Source organism: Theropithecus gelada, chromosome 3, assembly GCF_003255815.1.
Source record: "Theropithecus gelada isolate Dixy chromosome 3, Tgel_1.0, whole genome shotgun sequence".
Classification (NCBI taxonomy): domain Eukaryota; kingdom Metazoa; phylum Chordata; class Mammalia; order Primates; family Cercopithecidae; genus Theropithecus; species Theropithecus gelada.
In genome coordinates, this window is record NC_037670.1 from 116,848,843 (window position 1) to 116,862,607 (window position 13,765).

The 13,765-nt window shown below is 35.9% G+C and overlaps 1 protein-coding gene across 3 annotated transcripts in view; it reads right to left on the bottom strand.

Moving 5' to 3' along the window:
* Positions 1–13,765, bottom strand: part of DMTF1 (cyclin D binding myb like transcription factor 1) — a 44,368-nt gene that overhangs the window by 23,270 nt on the left and 7,333 nt on the right. Inside the window, exons 2-6 of one of the 3 annotated variants that reach the window (XM_025378747.1) lie at positions 9,963–10,085; positions 8,545–8,661; positions 7,028–7,150; positions 2,600–2,694; positions 71–185 (exon numbers count right to left, since the gene is read on the bottom strand). In XM_025378747.1, the coding sequence (XP_025234532.1) occupies positions 71–185; positions 2,600–2,694; positions 7,028–7,150; positions 8,545–8,653 (442 nt within the window). In that variant the 5' untranslated portion in view covers positions 8,654–8,661; positions 9,963–10,085. The remainder of the gene's footprint in view (positions 1–70; positions 186–2,599; positions 2,695–7,027; positions 7,151–8,544; positions 8,662–9,962; positions 10,086–13,765) is intronic. The other 2 variants (XM_025378749.1, XM_025378748.1) reach the window with 2 other exon arrangements.

The window sequence follows — 13,765 nt, forward strand, 5'->3', positions numbered from 1 at the left end:
CTTGATGACTATAAGCCCTTTCTATCTCCATTTTTTTCCACTGGGCACTAAAATTCACAGTATATCTTACCTTTATTAGTCAGAGAATCCTTATCTTCTTTAGTTGTAAACCATGCTTGGCTAACTGCTGAAACTTCCTCATTACCCAAGGGAGATATTTCATCTAGTTGCTCATTCTGCAAAATCTTGTAAAAGTAAACAAACAAAAAAAAGTGGCAGCTTGATTTAATGCCCAACATGCCCAACCTGATTCATCTTTGTAATCCTAAGCATTATAAAACTTAAATATAGTCATACGGAATTCACTTGTTTTAGATATAGTAAAAATATATTCAATTTACAAAAAAATATTTCTTGCTATTTTTATTATGGCAGTATGAAAACACAATTATATGCATTAACATAATATGACCTTCATTTAAGCAAGTAAGTGTACTACTGGCTTCAGTTTTATATAAAATGGGCCAAGAGTCTATTAAGTATTTAAATCAACATAGAATACTCAGGGAAATTTAAATATTTACACATGTAAATAAGCTCAATAATATACAATATACAGTTATCTGTTCTAGATAGGAAAATGGAAGTGCTAGGGTTGGGTGTTATGATTTGTTAATGCCCTCAGAGATAAGCTTGCTGCCTAAATCACCAATAATGTAATCTCTTAACTTAAAAGATTAACAGGCTAAATCATAAGTCATTATTGCAAAATCATGGTCTGCTTATTGTTTTCTGACAACTTTGTTTTAGACAACCTCTAGAGCCTTATTAATGTACCTTTCTCTCAAAGAACTGTATGGTACTACTTATTCTTAATGCAGTTAAGTCTTCTGTGCAACCACCACCATCTATATTTTTAGTTACAAGCATATCTAACTTAACAAATTCTGCAGGGGAAAAAGCTGCCTTTGGCAGAGTTGACCCTGGCCTAAAGAGAACCATAATGTAAATGAGGAAGACCTGGCAACAGTGCTACCGTATCAGATATTAGCCTGTCACAGACAGAATAAGGGAAGAGTCACATGTTTAGTGACCACTCAACCCAATTCAGTCTCTGGGCTAAAAAAAAAACTAAGCAATGTTACTGGCTGAAGGTAAATCCTAAGAAGGACTGAACTACTACTTCTTGAATAAACAGAAACTGAACTTCTAATATGAAGAGAAACTGAAACCCACCTCTCTTGGAAAGAGATAAGCTGTCCTCATCTCTTTTGGAAAAAGATAAGCTGTCAGTGGACAACCAAGGTACAATTAGGAGAAAAGTCACATTTCTATTGTTGCCTACTACTTTATTTTTGTATCTGGTGGTAATATATATAGTGTGTTTATGGAAGTGCTTTTGAATCCATGGGCAAAAAGCTGGAAATCACTGGAACAAGTGTGAATAAGTTTTATAGCCCTCTATTTATGTGTCATACTTTTTGATTTTTTAAATCAAGAAGGACCTGTATAAAGCTAAGAATTGAGACAAACTATATGTGTCTAAGGTTCTTACATTCTGAAGATCACAATTTTATAAGATTTGATCCTGGAGTTATATATCAGTAAAGAGTATAACAGACAGCTATCAAAAGACCTTGATACATGCAATACTCAGTTTTAAGAACTATAATGTAGAAAATACTCTTAAATTATCTTCTCTTAATCAGTTGGATATGAGAATCAAATCACCATTTCTCAAAGTATGTCTATATAGCAAAGCCCATTCCATGAACCTTAGGAATAAGTCTGTTATGCTGATTAACCACTATTTGGGGGCAAACATTTAATGCCTTATGGCTCAAATCTTCCCTCAAATGAACAAATAATTATTAAGCAGTAGCAGTAGTATTCAACACCATCAATAATAAATGAGTTTAGTGAGTACAGCAGGAGACTTAGGTACCCTGAAGGGTACCTATCTATACTTGATATATAAATAAGTCTTACAGTATTTTACCCCCATTTTTCACTACTTTATGCATCTATTAAGTTTCCTCAGCTTTATTTAGTATGCTGCTGCTTTTAAAATGAAGCTTTTATGAGTTGGTTGCAGGATTTCATGCCTATAATATATATAAGGCTTAGAAACCTAGAATATTCAGCTCATTGAAGCCTCTTGCAACCACAAAGTACTACATACATAGGGACTTACAATAGTTTCTAATTATTTTTCAAGCTAGTCTCATCACTGAAATGAGACACAGTACATTAACTACCAAACTATGTCAAAATAGCTGCACCTGGTTTACAGCAAAGATACAGTAAGAAACAGACTATTTCTGAACTTTTTAACTATGCTGACTTTCAACTCACATCTTGTTCATTTTGTGTCTAAAGTTAATCTTATTAAACAAATATTAGCAATTATTAGAAAAGTTTTTTGTTCACTAAAATGGTGATAGCAACCCAAGAGGTTAAATATTAAATTATAACTCATTAACTCTTTGGCAGTAATCAAAACAAAAGAGCTTTGTAATTTGTTTCATAATAAGGGCCAAAACAGTGGCGTGTGCCTGTAGTCCTCGCTACTTAGGAGGCTGAGGTTTCTCATCATTTTATCTGCTAACCAATGTGTCAAGGAACATTCTCCTGAGGACAGTTAAAAGATTTACTATACCTGGATCTGTGTCACAGTCCCCTCAGTAACCTCATCATCTGCTACCTCTGTGGTCGCAGTCATGGTCACCTCAAAGCTCTGATCATTTTCTGAAACTTCAAGAAAAGGAACAGTTCATCTCCAGAATAATAATGGCAAGTTTTAATTGTTCTAAAAATATCCATGGGAAAAAAACACGATCATCTAATTTCCTAACAAACTACTTGTTAATACATCTTCACATGTATATATTCATTTGCTTAATAATAGTTAATGAGAACCTACTTCATAGTAGATACTGCTCTGGGTGCTGGGGATACAACAGTGAGCAAGGGAAACAAAAATCATTTCTTCATGGAGCCTATATTCTAGTGGGGAAAGACACAAAATGGCCAGATACTACATTGGATGGTGATTAGTAGTGAGAAAAAATAAAACAGGAAAGGGAATCTGTTGGGGTGGAGGACAGTATTTGAAATTTTCTATAGGAGGCTGGGAAAAGTGACCAAGACTTGGAACAAGTGAGGATGGAAGCTAGTTTTGCAGGAATCTCAAGGAAGAGCATTTCAAGGAGAGCCAAGTGCAAAGGCTCTGAGACGGGGCATGCTTGGAGTGTTCATGAGAATGGCAAGGAGGTCAGTGTAGCTAAAGCAGACTAAACAAGAACAGTAGGAGATTGTGTGGGGCCTTGCAAGCCAAAAGGTTTTGGTTTTAACTCTTAGGTGGGAAACAACTGGAAGATTTTGAATAGAGGAATAATATAATCTTTTATTTTAACAGACTCACTCTGCGCTATCAGAAAAACCATCTGAAGCGCAAATGCAATAAAGATAGGTCAGTGGCTTGGACTAGGGTGAAGGCAAGTGAGAATGGCTAGTAGTTCAAATTGTGAATGTATTCTGGATGGCAAAGCCACTATGATTTGTAGACAAAGAGGAGATGGAAGAGACTGAAGAGCCAAGGATAATATTACATTTTTTTTTAAAAAAATCAAAACTACTGGAAGAATACACCTGCTACTAATTAGTTGAGAAGACTGTAAAATAAGCAAATTTAAGGATTTAGGAAGTTATAGAACCTCTGCTTTAAACACACTAGTTTGAGAGAACTACTAAATATTTAGAGAATGAGAAGTCTGGTCTGGAATAAATCTGGGGTGGTTAACACCAGATAGTATTTGAAACCTTAAGTTGAGATCACCTAAAAAGTGAGTAAACAAAGAAGCAGTCTAAGGACTTAGTTCTGGGGTGCTCCACATTTAGAGGTTCTGGTGACATGGAAAAGTCAGCAGTAGAGACTGAGAAGAAATGGACAGAAAAATAGAAAGAAAACCAGAGGAATATTTTCTATAGGCCAAGTGAAAACGTTTCAGGGAGAAGGGAGTAATAAATATTGTCAAACGTTGCTGACAGATCAAGTAAGGCAAACACTAAAAAAGTGAACACTGAATTTGGCAACAAGAAGGTCTTTGGAGAGCTGGGAAAAACAGTTTAGTTAAGGGGTGAAAGCTTGGAGTAAGTTTAAGGAAAAATGGGGAAAGGAAATGAAGGCAAATACAGGCAATTTTCAAGGTATTCTGCTCTAAAGGCAAGGAGGAAAATTGAGTAAGAACCAAAAGTGAGCTAAAAGAACTTTTTATTTATTTTTCTGAGACAGGCTCTTGTTCTCTTGCCCAGGCTGGAGTGCTGTGGCACACTCACAGCTTATTGCAGTCTCAACCTCCCAGGTTCAAGCAGTTCTCCCACTTCAGACTCCCTAGTAGCTGAGATTACAGGCATGCACCACCACACCCGGCTCATTTTTGTATTTTTTGTAGAGACAGAGTTTTGCCATGTTGCCCAGGCTGGTCTCAAATCCCTAGGTTCAAGCAAACTGCCCGCCTCAGCCCCCCAAAGTGCTGGGTTTATAGGCATGAGTCACCACGCCTGACCAGGGACTTTTTATTTAAAGAAAAATAACAGTATGTTTGTGATACTGTGGTAATGACTCAGTAGAAGAAAAACTGGTGACACAGAAGAGACAAAATAATTATTGGAACAATGTCCTTGAGTAGGTAAAAGGGATAAAATCTAGTAAATGGAAGGGTAGGCCTAAGATAGGACAACGAATATATGAATGGACATAGATGCAGGTAGGTATGTATTTGTGGTAGTAGGAATTTGTAGAAATTATTTTCTGGTCACTTCAAATTCTTTGTGAGTAGGGTTATTGGCTCAGAGTAAAAAGGTGGAAAAGGTATTTGGAAGTTTCGGGACATATGAAATAGTCATCTCAGAGTGGGTAAAAGAACACTAGAGAACTGTTGTTACTGGTAGGCAGCATTATGAGCCCGTGAGAATAGTCAGCCTGCTTGTGTCATTTTTCTCTAATACTTTTCAATTAGCTGCACTGGTACAGACATAAACAGGCAAAAATAGATTTAGACAGTTATGATTTCACCAAATAAGTGAGAGGAAAAAAAAGGACTTGGTGAATGCAAGACAGTGATTATAAGATTAACCATAAAAGTAAAACAGGGTAAAAAGGAAAGAAAGGATACAAGTAGAGAAGAAACAATGATAATATAATAGGATCAATGGGTCCCAGTGAGGCAAAAGACTGCAGGAGTTACAGAGTGCTACAGGAAGTGAGCTGGAAAAACAGAAGTAGTGGTAGGAAAACAGCAAGTCTGAAATAGATCACAAATGAACTCTAGTAACAGGTAAGAGTGGTAAAGGCAGTAATAAATGGAGAACAAAAGGAATAAGAGGCTAAGGTACTGAAAGAATCATCTAGACAAATACTGTAATCACTATATAGTTATAACTATAAATAGGGAATGGGATAAATGTAGTGGCAGATGACTACAAAGAGAAGAGGTAAGTGAGTTAGAGTGATTAATGAGAGGCTGATGCCTGTGAGGATTTTTACGATCCAGACAGATAAACTTTATCAGTCTTATTGCTAAGTATTAGGCTCCAGTGTGTCTTCCATATGTGATGATGCTATGACCCAACATTAAGCAGCTCATGTGCTTTCAAGTCAACCTTCCTCTATTATCTGAAGCGCCATTAAGGATTTGGTTTACCACCATAAAAAAACATAATAAAGTGTAGTTTGAACCTACAATCATGAACAGGGCATTTCACTTTAACAAAATGAATTGGTTAAAGTCAATTCATTTCAAATTAGCTACTCAAAAATTCTAGTTTAGAAAATATTTAGGATTACATCTGTATAGATAGACCAATTAAGTTTTAGAATTGAATCACAACATAATAGTCAAATTAGGAAAGATTTAAAAAAACACAGGAATCATCATTAGGAGGAAAGAATATTTAATTAGAAATATGTTATGCTTGTTTATACCACAACTGGAAGCAATATTAACACTGTTTTTTAATAAAGTCTTACAGTAAACTAGAAGTTTCTTTTCTGTTCAATTTAGCAAGCAATTAACTCTAAATTCAGAGTACATATCTACTTGTTAAGATATGATTTTCCAGGCTAAAAACCTGGTCTTGCTCTTTCAAAAGATGAAGATGTGATTTTGTCTGATGCTGAGTGTAAAATCAAAGTTCTCAGCTATGGCAAAACTCTCCTTTGTGCTAAGAGTGCCACCAACAGCCATGTGTCCCATCCCCATTGCCATGGACTAAGGCATCTACTCCAGAATCTTCCTGAACACTCCATACTCTTTGCTAAGCAAATCAGAAATACAACCTAATGTTGCAGTTGGTATGCGGTCTTGGGCCAACAGTATTGCACTTGAAATATTATACCTCCTATAGAAGCCAGTCTACTCTAAATGATCTTGGAAGAGAAACGCATTAAGAACTTTCTTGGTAAGAATAAACTAATTAGGCTTCTATCTAACTTTCATGTTGTCATATAGCATACTGAAGAGACAATATGGCATTGGGGTCAAGAGTACTACAGGAACCAGAATGCCTAGATATGCTTTTAGCCAAGTTATTATAATTTTCTGTGTCTCACTTTCCTGACTTGTAAAATAGGAATAACAATATTAGTACCTATTGTAAAGCATGCTTTCTCAATGAGGGCAAATATGGTTCTTGGGGTGGGGGGAAATGCATGTGACAAAAAGTTTTATTATCTTTATGAACAAAGCAAGGACATACAGACAGTACGTTAAGAAATACAAGCTATTTTTGAGGATATATTGTACTTTTCATGAAAAGTACAATCAGGAAAAAAAAGTCTAAAAAGGCTCCTTGTGGGGCAATTGAAAAAAAAAAGTTGGGAAGATTAAAGTAGGCAATATACGTAAAAGCATTTAATGATATGTCTGGCACATAGTATTTATTGTTAGCTAAAAAGAGGTGTTTTGACTAAATGAAGAAAAAAGCATTAAGTCCAAGTCTATCTAGAAATGCCAATTGAATGTCTTGGAAGCTAAACTTTGATTTTAAAAGGGAACTCTATGGCTCTTAATACGTAGTGACTTACGTGGAAGTGCAACAACTGATATGCAAGGAGTAGAATCATCAATACTCTGATCATCCTCAGAGGACAAACAAAGCCTCTTATGTGGAGGTTCAATACTATCTTCTGAGTCTATTTCATCCGCTTCTAATGGAAGAAAACAAACAAATAAAAATCTCAAAAATTTCAAACCAATGAGGGAAAACAAAATTTCTAATAATGGTTCTACAATTTTTTTATCTATTAAAAACATTTTCTTACCAATTTGCTCATTTAACTAAACCTAGTTGTGCAAACAGGATTCAAAAGGACCCTGCCTTTCTATGCCTACCACAGTATTCAACTCCTGAAGGCGGTGTCTCAAACGTGAAAGAGAAGGGAAGCCCGGGGAAAACTGCTATCTCTCTTGGCAGTAGAAGCAGTATGTGCAATGACATGGAGGTATGAGAAGCTTAAGGTATAGGTATGTTAGGAAAATAAAGATAGTGTGACCTGCTGGAACACAGGTATATGAAATGTGGCAGGAGGTAAGACTATGAGGAAAGCAGAAACGACTGGAGACCTATGGGCCAAATTAAAGAACCTGTACTATATTCTAAAAACCTTGGGAAGCTTTATGCTATTAATTGTATCATGAACAATTTCATCAGCTGCTTGAAAGATGGATTATAGGTAGGACACTGGTTAAAAAGCTATTAGAGATACCTAGATGAGAAATGAGAAACTGAACTAACAAAGGAGGGCTTGAAACAGACAGGATGCAATGGATTTAAAAAACATAATACTATCAAGAAGTCTTCAAATGAAATGATGCAGGTGATGAGAGAAATAATTTATTCCCAACCACATTCATGATCTGGACACTAATGAAATTCACAGAGAAAGGAAAAAAGAGAACTAGGTAATTTAGGAAGTACATGTAAGGATTGTTTGGGATGTATGAAACTTAAGGTGCCTATGAGAAGCACAGAGAATTCTGTATAAAGACAGAGTCTGAGTCATCTTTATAGGTAGGTGCTACTTAAAATTCTAAGTTTGAATTAAATAACCTAGGAATTATGTACAGAGTGAGAAGAGAAGACAGAACCTAGGTTGAGTAAAGATGAACTTAAGAGCACAATAAATAAATGACATAAATAATGAGCAAGCAGAGGAGTAACAACAAAATTATCAGCTGGAAGGCTACTGATTCTTAATTCATTGTAGATCATCATATTAAGTCATATTCAAATGATTGTGTACAATTCTTTAACACAGGTTCTAACAAAAAAGTCTATTTGCACTGAGGAATAATTCTACATTTCCTAATGAATTAAATATACTGCTGGTACCACTTAGTATAAAAAAATAAGTATATATTATAGTTAGTCCATCATTACCTTTGGGGGCTCAACATCCTATTTATAACATAGCAACAAGATTGACAAAAGCTAACATTTATATTAAACTCATAGGCACCTAGACCTCTATTTGGGCAATAGGGGTCAAAAGTGATAAATAAATTCAGAGAGTCAGAATTATATATCAGCAAGTTCTCCTACCATTCTGAGGGCAGTGAAGAATGAGATTCCCTTCTGTGTCCTGAGTCAAAGTCACAGAATTCACAGTTTCTACTGTTACTGTGTCAGAATCCTCTTCCACTGTGCTCATACTCAAATCTGTACAAGAACAGATTCTAGATCAGGATTTCAAAATTTATTCCCAGATATGAAGTATTCCCTTATAATCCCCTGAAATACCACACATATTTATTTGGGTATCTGCCTACAGTGTTCTTCATGTAAAATTGCAATGAGAGTTCAGATTTCAAAAACTGCCTTTCATAAGTTTACACCCATTATTTAGAATTAGATATCTGCAAGACTCTGTTTGCTCTGATAAATTTTAAAAACCTACAACATTTATAATACTTAATGTTTTTGCCACATCCAACCAAAGAGAATCTGTCTTATCAGCAAAAGTCTCACCACTTTTTGATTGTGTTTTTATGGACAGCTTTGTAGGTGCTTAACTTCTTTTTCTTTAGCAGGAGATTCATCAAAATTTTTGTCTTAAGAATTATTTTTCCAAAACATTTTTTACAGGTATTTAAGCTCTATTATCTGAAACACAGGAACACTAAATAATTCTTGCTGTGTTCTTTTCAAAATATTGAAAAAGTACATACATCCATCACTGACCAAATTGCAATTTTAAGAGATGAGTTAGTCCTTCTTTTGAAACAGGTAACTTTGAACATTGTTCAAAGTATCCTTACCTGCTATTTTACACAAATATTATTTTCCTCTTGTTCAGACAGATGGAATAATTAGTCTTGGAATATAATATCTCATGGCTAGCGGGGGGAAAGGCATGACACTATAGTCAATAGCCTGGCTGAAGTCTTCAGAAATACCTTATAAGGTTTAAAGAGGTTCTTGCCTCAATACTCACTTTTGGCACATATGTTTTACCAACTAAATAACACAGAGGACATAAACCGTGATATAATTACTCAATGTTTATTAAGTTTTTTTTTTTTTTTTTTTAGAGAAGGGGTCTTGCATTGTTGCCCAGGCTGGAGTGCAAAGGCTATTCACAGGCACAATCTTAAGTGTACTAGAGCCTTGAACTACTGAGCTCAAGTGATACTCCTGTCTTAGCCACCTGTGTAGCTGGGTACAGGTATGTGCCAACATGACTGGCTCTCTCTGGCTCCTATACACAAGATATTAGTCCATTCATATATTTACCATTGAAGTGAATGTATTTGCCTTTGACACAAAAACTTTTAACATTTACATGGTGAAGATCCAATAATTCATTAAAATTTTACTATACAAATTACTATTTGAAAAGGACATCATTCATTTTACAATAGTAATTATGCCATTCCCAAAATAAAGGTAAATGGAAATCATGATCTAGTTTTGACAAATTTGCAAATCATGTGACGTCCTTGCAACAAAAGCAGACTTACCTAGACAACGGATGGATCAGCTACAGCCCTTCCCACAGAATCAAGTTGCCTTCCCTTAGCCACCAGCATCACTTTCATGTTATCCGGATTGTTTCTCTCCCATGTTCCTATCTCTGCAACACTCTGAAAAAGTAACAGCATTACACACAATAAGGTTTAATAAGAACAAATGAATAGTATAGCAGTCTGCTGATGACAGTCTAGGCTCAAGCCTCTGTGATATCTCATCTCGAAGAGTAAGACAAAACCAGACTTCTTTTTTAAGTAGAACTTTTGGAAATTAGCCTCTAAAAATATTCCCCAATGAAGAAAGGACAGAAATGATGACTATTCACAGTTAGTTTCTTAGCCCAAATGGCTCTCATCAGGCAGACAAACGTTCTCTGAGAGAAAAAAAAAAAAAAACCAGGCTCAGCTATGCTAGTGGTTCTATGAACTGTAGACTGTGGTACCATTATGTAACATGATGTGTATTATCAATCAATACAGTACCATAAATATTACCAGTAACTATAGTTTTTCTTTATAATTATTAATACCTCTCTTTATGTTTTATCTTAAAGCATAAAGATTATATAATACCCTATTCATTCAGAAAACCCTTTTAAGATGACAGGTGAGCAACCCTATCTAAGAATCTGTGTGTGAGGGGGGACCTTAAACAATTACACCAGAGAAGACAAATTACAAGCTCTTGAAAGCAATGTGAAACCTTATGAAATATGAAATGGTTTTTGAAGGTTTCTTTCAATAAGCTTCTCATCTTTATCCTCAAAAGCCAACCAGAGCTTTAAAAAAAAAAAGTACAAGATTTGAGGTTCGAGGGGACGTTTCAGCAAAAATTAGGGATTAAAATTCTAATTTTTTCAGCATTCTAATTAGATCCTCTTTGCATTTTCAATGAAAAAGGTACAGACCCTGCTGGAGAAACATTAAGCTATTGGATTTCATGTTTCATGTTGCTATTTCTGAATCAATTTTTTAAAGGCTGGCTTGTTAGTAATACCTACTGCAAAAGATGGGGGAAAGAAATGTAAAAAAGTTAAAAAAAAAAAAAAAAAAAAAAAAGGTTAAAATCATCCATAAACTTTCCAAACAGTTTTTCATACTCTTTGGTGTAGTTCCTTCCAATCTCATCTCCTGGTGTATTGTGTGTCTCTGATTATAGTGTATTCTGCAATTTTATATCCTGCTTTTTTAGAATTTGCTCAGACTGAAAAGTGTGAAGGAAACCAAGGTAGGCATCTAACGAAAGTTATTACTTAAAACTTACACTGTACCAGGCGTGGTGGCTCACCTTTGTAATTCCAGCATTTTGGGAGTAGGATCACTTAAGCTCAGGAGCTTGAGACCAGCCTGAGATAATGAGATCTAGTCTCCAGAAAAAAAAAATTAGCTAGGTGTGGTGGTGTATGCCTATAATCTCAGCTACTCTGGAGGCTGAGGTGGGAGGATGGCTGCAGCCCAGGAGATCAAGGCTGCAGTCTGGGTGACAGAGCAAGAACCTGTCTCAAAAACAAAAAAGCAAAAAATTGAGCTTGTGCTGCAATAAAAAGTGTGACATTATTTAACAGTTATCCTATTACTGGACGTTTATGTTGTTCCCAATTTTTAATTTCCTTAAACCATACTGAAAAACATATTTTTACATTCCATTTCCTTGAATATTAGTAAATAAAAATTGTTAAATCAAAGGATATGACAAAATTTAGAACTCTTCAATCATACTGCAATATATTTTCCCAAAAGTTGCACAAATTTATATCCCAACCATTGAAATGTAAACTCTACTCTTGGTAATCTTGCCAATAGTTATTTCAGGACCCAAGTTAATCCACAACATTGGGAAAAGAACAGGAATCCTGGCTTCTTTTTTAAAGTTCTACAACTCAGGTTAGAGATTAGTGAATGATTTTATGCTACTTCGTAAATTAACAAGCTTATCTGTTCAATCAACAAATATATCCAAATATATTACCTCTACTATACGCAGGTACTGGGGATATAGTCGCTTTGTTTTTATGCTGTCATCTTTTTTTGTGGTTTTTGAGATGAAGTCTTGCTCTGTTGCCCAGGCTGTGTAGTGCTGGATCTTGGCTCACTGCAACCTCCACCTCCCGGGTTCAAGCAATTCTCCTGCCTTAGCCTCCCAAGTAGCTGGGACTACAGGCGCGTGCCACCATGCCCGGCTAATTTTTTGGTATTTTTTAGTAGAGATGGGGTTTCACCATGTTGGCCAGGCTGATCTCGAACTCCTGACCTCAGGTGACCCACTTGCCTCGGCCTCCCAAAGTGTTGGGATTACAGGCGTGAGCCACTGCACCCAGTCCCGATATCTTTAATATGTTCTTGATTCACTTTCTTCCCCCTATAGTCTGAGCTATGTGGTCAGTACATTTATTAATATTTAAGAAACTGACCTAGTTTCACTTTTAATGGGTAACACACACAGTTCAAAATTCAAAAGGTAGGTTATTTTATTAATATTAGCATTAATACTAAGATTATAAGGTATCTAAATGAAGATGTTAAGCTGAAAGTTAAATATATAAAACTAGAGTTCAGCACGCCAGGATTAGAACTATAAATCTTAGGGGCATACACATTGTTTTTAAAGATTTCTTAAAAGAGGTTAGAGAAGACAGCCTAGATTACAGTTCTAGAGCACTCTACTAAATCTGGGAAGTCAAACAAAGGAGAATAAGAAGGACTAGCTAGAGATGAGGGAGAAAACCTAAGACGTGTTAACTAAGAAGCACAAGAGGGTTTTTTCAATGAGCATTAAGTAGTCAACTACGTTGAAAACTGCTGAGAGGGTAAGATAACTGAGAAGTGACTATGTAATCTGGTAATATGGAGAACAACTGGTGCCTTTAACAAAAGTAGTTTTGGTGGGAGTAGTAGGGGCAGAAGTCTTACTGAAATAAGTACAGAATTAGAAGTAGGGAAGAAAAGACAAACTACAGGCCGGGCGTGGTGTCTCACGCCTGTAATCCCAGCACTTTGGGAGGCCAAGGCAGGCAGATCACCTGAGGTCAGGAGTTTGAGACCAGCCTGGCCAACATGGTGAAACTCTATCTCTATTAAAAATACAAAAATTAGCCGGGTGTGGTGGAAAGCGCCTGTAATCCTACCTACTTGGGAGGCTGAGGCAAGAGAATCGCTTGAACCCAGGAGGTGGAGGTTGCAGTGAGTCAAGATTACACCAATGTACTCCAGCCTGGAGCAAGGCTTTGTCAAATTAAAAAAAAAGAGAAAAGAAATGACAACCTACAGATACTTTTTTCATGAAGTTTAGCTTTCAAATTAGAACAAAAGGACCAAGTGCAGTCAAGATAGTTGTTACACAGAATCCAACTGTATTCTGATGTTGGACTGAGAAATATTGGTGAATAAATCAAATTGTGATAGTGGGGTACAAAGTTTAGTAATTTAGTGCCTGTCTTCTAATTGATTATACATGAACCTATGGTTAATAACTTCTGGAATCCCTCCCCATTTGGTTTGTCAAGAAAATAGGAAAATCGCCAACTCTGCTATCACCTTTTTGGTCCTTTTTGGAGCAAAATAAAGACAGTCATGTACCACATAACATTTTGGTCAACAGAGTGCATTATACGGTAAGTCTGTAAGATGACACCACCATATTTTTACCGTACCTTTTCCATATTTAGATATGTTTAGATACACAAATACTTGCCATTGTTAAAATTGTAGTATATTCAGTACAGTAACATACAGGTTTGTGTATTTTCTATGATGCTCACACGAAATCACCCAAACTGCATTTCTCAGAACTCTGT